General features: G+C 52.5%; 1 protein-coding gene across 1 annotated transcript in view; it reads left to right on the forward strand.

Moving 5' to 3' along the window:
* The window catches only part of MMP17 (matrix metallopeptidase 17), a 22890-nt gene that overhangs the window by 3987 nt on the left and 11167 nt on the right, over positions 1–7736 (forward strand). The window contains exons 2-3 of the mRNA XM_003792908.1: positions 7063–7195; positions 7443–7572. Coding sequence (XP_003792956.1) covers positions 7063–7195; positions 7443–7572 — 263 coding nt within the window. The remainder of the gene's footprint in view (positions 1–7062; positions 7196–7442; positions 7573–7736) is intronic.

Below are 7736 nucleotides of genomic sequence, written 5' to 3' on the forward strand. Positions count from 1 at the left end.
GGCCATTTTTTGGTTGCAGCCGTCATTGTTGTTTGGCGGGTCCGGGCTGGGGATTCGAACCCGCCACCCTAGGTGTACGTGGCTGGCGCCTTAGCCGGCTAAGCTACAGGCGCCAAGCCTCATTCAAGTCTTATGACTTACTGAGCCCCAGGAGCCCCACACAACCTGGTCCATCTACATTTCCTATACCTCTCACCCTTGTTCCAGGCCCCAGCTCTGCCCTGCCTCAGGGCCTTTGCACTTGCTGTTCCCCCTCCAATGAATGTTCATCCCATGCTCATCACCTGGACGGCTGCTTCTTCTCTTCAGGTGACAGCCAAAAGTCACCCCCAGGATATCCTCCCTGAGCACCTCCTTTAAGTGGCCCCTCCATCTCAGACCTCATTGCCCCTCCTAGCTCAAGGGTTACAGGCACAAGCCTGGGTTCCAACCACAGGTAGCCACTCATTGGCTGTATGACTGTGAGTAAGTGTCCTAATCTTTCTGTGCCTCCATTCTCATCATCTGTAAATGGTGAATAACAATAGTACCCACTTCATAAGGTTAATTCAACAGTTACTTTTTGAGCAACTGCTGTATGTGGAACATATTGCAGAATCGAGGGCCCCTGTCCTCACATAGCACCTGCCAGTATTGTGAACATGAAGCAGGCACATGAGTGGGACACGCTTGGTAATCGTCAGCAGTCAGATCACTTAGAGTAATTCTTCTTGTTCATGATGTAACAACTACCTGAGATTTATTTGTGTGTCCACTTGTTTGTCCCCATAATACCATCTGCTCTAGGTGGACAGCAGGATGGGGTCCCTGGCCTTCACCCCCATGCCCAAACAGCACTGTGGGAAGGATGTGTTGCATGGACAAGTGGGCAGGCTGTCAGGACATCTGGGAGCGTCCACCTGAGAAAGAATTGGGGCAGCAGAAGGAGGGTCAACTCGCCTTGACTGTGTGCTGTGTGACTCAGAGGTTACTCTATCCCTCTGAGCCTCCGTCTCCTCATCTGTCAAATGGGGCTAATAATACCTACTCTCCCCTGCCACTCACGTCAGTTGAGTCCGACATGTGTGAGGGTAGGACCATCAAGTCAGCTGTAAAGCCTGAGTGAAGGCAGGTCTCAGGTGCCAGGAGCTCCCCATGGCACAGTTGGGTCACGGTGCCAGGCTATGAGGTGTTTGGAAGAGACAGAGTCAACCAGCACAACTCAGATGCGGGGACACTGGTTGTGTTCTGTTTGCTAAAAACCATCAAAGATGGCCCAGTATGGTATCTCATGCCTGTAATCACGGCACTCTGGGAGGCAGATGGATCATTTGAATTTAGGAGTTCGAGATCAGCCTGAGCAAGAGTGAGACACTGTCTCTATTTTTCTTTTTAAGCCTGCGATTCTTTCTTTTTTTTTCCCTCTCTCTTTTTTTTTTTTTTTTGAGACAGACTCTCAAGCTGTCGCCCTGGGTAGAGTGCCATGGTGTCATAACTCACAGCAATCTCCAACACGGACTCAAGCAATCCTTTGTCTCAGTTTTTCTATTTTTAGTAGAGACGTGGTCTCGCTTTTGCTTAGGCTGGTCTCAAACTCATGAGCTCAAACTATCGGCTTGCCTTGGCCTCCCAGAGTGCTAGGATTACAGGCATGAGCCACGGCACCCTGTCTCTAAAAATAGCCAGGCGTTGTAGTAGGCACCTGTAGTCCTAGCTACTGAGGCAAAAGGATTGCTCAAGTCCAAGAGTTTGAGGTTGCTGTGAGCTATGATGCCACAGCACTTTACCTTGGGTGATAGAGTGAGACTCTCAAAAACAAACAAACAAATCAAAATCAAAAGGGAATTTTATGCTGTGTACATGATGCCTCCTTAAAGCTGTAAAAAGATACATGTAGTGTCAAATGGTGATCATTTCTCGTGTAAAAAGTGAGGTAAGGGAACTGGGCAGCCGGGTAACCCATGGTCACAGGCCCCGCCTCCAGCCTCTGTGTCCTGTTCCTCCATTCCTCCGTAGCAATGGCCCAGCCCCTGGTGGGAGTGGGAAGCAGAACAGTTGCCAATAGAACAGCTGTGGGTTGGGGGAAAGCTCTGGGACACTACTCCTGCCTCCTCCCCAATGGCCTTCTGGAAGGTTCACCCGCCTGCTGCTGCTCGCACTTCTGCAGCCTTGGTTGCCCTGGAGACAGCGGTCTCCGTGGCGACAGCAGAGGGAGGACCAGGCAGTGGGTAGTGGGCGAGAGGGCAGGAAGCGGCTGGACTGACAACCCAGCTGGTGTGTGAACCCAGGCTCTGTAGGTATTGTGGCTGGGTTGGAGAGGGGACACGTAGGGGGGAGGGATCCTGTGACCCCATCCTGCCTTAGGGGCTTCTGTGGCAGGGGAGAGGTGGGCAGGTAGTGCCGCTGCATTTGCATTTGCCTTTGCTGGACCCCAACCTAGTCACCCTGACTCCTGACCACCACACCCCCTCCCAACCTGCTGGCCTCCTAGAGCATTTCTATTAATTAACCAGCAGGCCAGCGTAATGGTAACCACTGGCCAGCAGGCTAGCCTCTATCCTGAAGAGCAGAACTAGGCTAGGGCCACAGGGAAACTGGGGGATCAGGAGGGGGCTGGGCAGGCTAGGGGCATCTCTGCCCTACAGCACCCAAACCCTCCAGGGGCTTGTCCTGTGGTCCAGCACCCTAAAGCACAGTGTTTTTCAACTTGTTTTATCTTACAGCACACTTGAACCTATAGTTTAACTTCCAAGGCACACTCAAATTATGTTGATCAGGCAGCGCCTGTGGTTCAAAGGGGTAGGGCACTGGTCCCATATGCCAGAGGTGGTGGGTTCAGATCCAGCCCCAGCCAAAAAAAAAACTGCAAAAAAAAAAATTATATTAATCGAAAAAAATAATAATAATAGCAAGAGTATTCTTATTGTGCTGTTAACTTCTTTCAAAAATAATTTAATGATTTTTAAAGATTTTTGCGGCACACCTAAGATCCTGTCATGGCACACCACATGAAACTTATTGCCATAGTACATTCTCTGTTGATGTGGGGAGTGTTCCTACCCTCACACTCTGGCCATGGGATCATTTCTAGTTTGGGAAATGATCTAGAAGCCCACCTTGGGCCCTCTCCCAAGACCCTGAGCCTTGGCCTGCCGGTCGGGGTGGGGGTCTCGGCATTGTGAAGCTAACGGCATGGGGCCCTTGAGAGTGAGAGTACGGCCCCCTGAGGCCAAACCTTCTGTGTCAGCACCTGGGATTTGGCCCTTGTCTGCGTTCTGTGGCTGGCAGAGGTGGCTGTCGACTGGGGGCACTTGCCTATCCTGTGGTGGGCCACTCAAACCTGCAGCTAAAATCACCTACTCTTACACATTGGAAAACACTTAAATACCACCATAGGTGCTGCCTGATGGGCCCCAGGCTCAGCATGGGCACCTGAAGCCCTGAAAGGCATGTGGCATAGCCAACTGCCTGGCTCCCTGGGGACCAGTGAGAGGATTTCTTCCTCTTTGAAACACACGGAGCAAAGGGGGCTGCTCAGTGCAGCCACCCAGCTGCTACATCAGCTCATGGGGTATTAGGCCTAGAGCAGGTGGGTGGTTCTCCCAAGGAATCTCAGCCCTGGCCTAGGTGGGTGAAGTCACCCTGTGTGAACCTGCCTAGTAAGGGGGAGGCGGTCTTCCCATCCAGCATCATATCTCTCTTAGGAAACTAGAGCAGGGTTTCTCAGCCTGTGGGTCCCAACCCCTTTGGAGGTCAAATGACCCTTTCACAGGGGTTGCCTAAATACATCCTGCATATCAGATATCAGCTATTTACATTATGATTCATAACTAGCAAGATTACAGTTATGAAGAGGAAACAAAAATAATTTTATGGTTGGGTGTGACCACAACATGAGAAACTGTATTAAAGGATCGCAACATTAGGAAAGTTGAGAACCACTGACTCCTCTAGAGGGCTTCCTGAAAGAGGTGACCAGCTACTATAACCAAGAGACAACGTGGCCCTGTAGCTCGAACTTGTGGTCATGGTGAAGGGACTACAAAAATGTGTGTGTGTGTTCTGACATTTGAAAAGAAAACTGGGGAATCAAAACTTAAAAATATTTGTAAAACTTATACAAAAACTTGTAGCTGAAAGTGCTCATATTCCATGTGAAACAAATGCACTCCTGGGCACCTTCAGCACCTAAAAGGGTGCCTGGCCATGGGGCACACTCAGCAATCCCTGCTAGTGATCAGTGTGGGTGCTTTTTTTTTTTTTTGAGACATAGTCCTACTATGTCGCCCCCAGTAGAGTACCGTGGTGTCACAGTTCAAGAAACCTCAAACTCTTGGGCTCAAGCTATTCTCTTGCTTCAGCCTCCCAAGTAGCTGGGACTACAGGCGCCCATCACAATGCATGGCTATTTTTTGTTGCAGTTGTCATTGTTGATTTTAGCTGGCCCGGACTGGGCTCAAACCTGCCAGCCTCAGTGTATGTAGCTGGCACCCTACCCACCGAGCTACAGGCACCACCCCAATGTGGGTGCACTCTGATGTGGCCAGGGGTGCCTTCCTAGGCCAGCAGTGACCTCAGCACCCTAGGGGGCAGGGCCAGAGTGGGAGGATCCTCTCTGGGCTGTACCTTGTAGGGTTACCAGTTGGCCAAGGTCCCCTCAGAAGAAGCTGCCCTTCTAATCATGGATGTCCACTTGAAAGTCCCAGTTCTGCCTATAGGTTGAGAGGGGCCTCCGGATCTGAGGGGTCCTCCAGGACTTCCCATTCTGCACACACTCTTGGAGACTTTCTCAGGGCTGAGTGTGGGTTCTGGGTCAGTAGGGTTTGGAGAGAGGATAAGGGACAGAAGGAGGACCCCTGGAAGGGGGGTTCTAGGTGTACGTGAATTGTGCACAACCCAGTCAGTACGGCTTGCCCTGACCAAAGTCCCTGAGGCCTCCAGGAGTGGTGGATCCCACCCACACCTGCTGGGCCCCTGTGGTGGGGGTGGCAGACTCTAGCTATGGGATCCCAGCAGGTGGCATAACTGAATCAAGAGAAGTTTTTTTTTCCTGCCTCAGGTTTATTTGTCCAAATAGCACAGGAGGACCCCAGCCCCATATAGACAGCAGCCTAGAGGTCACACCAGTCCTTTTGTCTTCATGGCAGACAGATGCTTCTACTCTGGAGCCTTTGTGGGGGCCTGGGCACCTTTGGGAGCCTGAGCTGGAACTGAAGCTGGAGTTGCAGATGAAGCTGCAGATTGGGCCTTCGTTTGATCCTTGGCCTTGGCCTTTGACCGGCATAGCCTGAGACCCTTGGCAATGCATGCACGAGCACACTTCCCAAGCTTGGGGTGGGCGATGTAGGCAAGTCGACTGAGTTTACGGCTGGCACCCTTTGGAATCTTGCTTTTAACCTCCTTGGGCTTTACAAGGGCCTTAATAGCGTCAGCACGTGCACTCACAGCCTTGGCATTGTTGGCCTACATCTTCAGGCCCTTCTTGTTGTGCTTCTTGGCAAAGTGCATGTTCCTCAGGAACTTGAGATCTACCCCCTTAAGAGATTCATATCTTTGTGATGGGGTTTCTTAATGCCATTTCTGTGCCACTTTTCGGGACTGGTTGTGTGTGGTGTGGTTCTTGGACTTGGTCATGTCTGCACTGCGACTCGCAGCTGCCTTTCAAGAGAAGTTTTGAAATGCCCACCAAAAATTTAAAAGTCTGCAAGCAGGATCCCAGCGTGTCACCCTGATTTGTACCTTTCTTGAAGCCAGGTCCAGGGTGGGTGTGGAGCTCAGAGAACCCCTAGGACCTGCCCTGCATCTACCATGGGCCCTCCTAAGCTGGAGAGTCCACAAAGAAGAGTGGGAGTGAGTGCCATTTGGCAGCTGAAGGAACAGCAGCTGGGGGCAGGGCCGCTCCCATGATGGCATCATGGACCCCCCAACAGATAGTTCAGGCCCTTCCTGTACCCAGACCCCCCAGGGTGACAGAGTTGACCTGTCTGTTCTTGCTTCCTGCTGGGCTTCAGGGGTAAAGCTGCTTCTGGCCCACCCTCACAGGCCCTGCAGAGTACAGCAGTGTCCTGACAATGCCACATACATCTTGCAGAGCCCCTGTTGGCATTTTGCATATCCTGACTTGTATCCTAATGACCATCCTGCAAAGGAAGGGCTCTAATTGGTCTAATGGCTAGGGAAACAGCCCCAAGAAGTTGACTAATTTGCCCAGGTCACGCAGTAAGGAGGTAACCAAGGGGAATTTGAACCTGGGAAACTTGGCTTGAACCTGGGCTCTTTTTTTTTTAGAGACAGAGTCTTACTCTGTTGTCCTCGGTAGAGTGCTGTGGCATCACAGCTCACAGCAGCCTCCAGCTCTTGGGCCTAGGCAATTTTCTTGCCTCAGCCTCCTGAGTAGCTGGGACTACAGGTGCCCGCCATAACACCCAGCTTTTTTCAGCTTTTTTTTTTTTTTTTTTTGCAGTTTCTGGCCGGGGCTAGGTTTGAACCCACCACCTCCAGCATATGGGGCCGGTGCCCTACTCCTTTGAGCCACAGGCACTGCCCCCACCCAGCTATTTTTTGTTGCAGTTTGGCCTGGGCCGGGTTTGAACCCGCCACCCTCAGCATATGGCGCTGGCACCCTACTCACTGAGCCATAGGCGCCACCCTGAACCTGTGCTCTTGACTGCCACATGAGGCTGCTCCTCCATCAGGATACAGTTCATGCCTGATCCTAAGACTGGTATCTGAGCCTATCACCCTTTCAGTTGGGGTTTCAGACGTTAGGTCTTAGACCCTCCCTTAACAAGTCAGCTTTGGACCTGCATTTGGTGCTGACCATGTTTAATAACCCTTTAAATGTCCTCTGGGCATTTTGCTGCTCAGGAGGTGAGGCTGAGCTACAGTGAGCAGTTGTTCCGGCTGTGCACTGCACAAGCTCGTCCTGTCTAAAGGACACTTTTCCCACAGCTGCCTATAATATGACTTGAGAATGGGGAAGAGGTGCATTCTGGGCTAACAAGGGGCTGGGTGACATTGGTCAGGGCTGGGATAGGTACCCCCATTGCACCCCTCACTCTGCTCTCTGCTCTCTGCCCCTAGGAGTGGCTAAGCAGGTTTGGCTACCTGCCCCCGGCAGACCCCGCCACAGGGCAACTGCAGACCCAAGAGGAGCTATCCAAGGCCATCGCAGCCATGCAGCAGTTTGGCGGCTTGGAGGCCACTGGTGTCCTGGGTCAGTTCTCTGGGAGTCAGCAGTGGGTACCATTGTACCTGGTCAGGGCCATGCCTCCATGCTGGCCCATGGGCATAGGGAAGTGGGCCCTGGGGCTCATTCCCCACCAGCCTGACGTGGGGAGCGGGAATGGAGCAGCACCTGAGCATGGAGCTGTGGCCAGCAACGTTGGCTCCAGTGCTGGGGAGACACTCAGAATCCCTAGACATGGTACTGGGCCTGGCTCTGATCCCCACCCACCCTGCAGATGAAGCCACCTTGGCACTTATGAAAACCCCACGCTGCTCCCTCCCGGACCTCCCCGCCTCAGCCCCAGCCCGGAGGCGGCGCCAGACTCTGGCCCCAACCAAGTGGAACAAGAGGAACCTGTCCTGGAGGTGGGTGAGTGGCCACTGAGAAGCAGGCCCCAGCCTGGCATTTGGGTGGCTTGGTGTCCAGGTGCTGCCTTTTTTTTTTTTTTTTTTGAGACAGAGCCTCAAGCTGTCCCTCTGGGTAGAGTGCCATGGCATCACAGCTCACAGCAACCTCCAACTCCTGGGCT

This window comes from Otolemur garnettii, unplaced genomic scaffold, assembly GCF_000181295.1.
Source record: "Otolemur garnettii isolate 467f Iridium unplaced genomic scaffold, OtoGar3 scaffold00062, whole genome shotgun sequence".
Classification (NCBI taxonomy): Eukaryota; Metazoa; Chordata; class Mammalia; order Primates; family Galagidae; genus Otolemur; species Otolemur garnettii.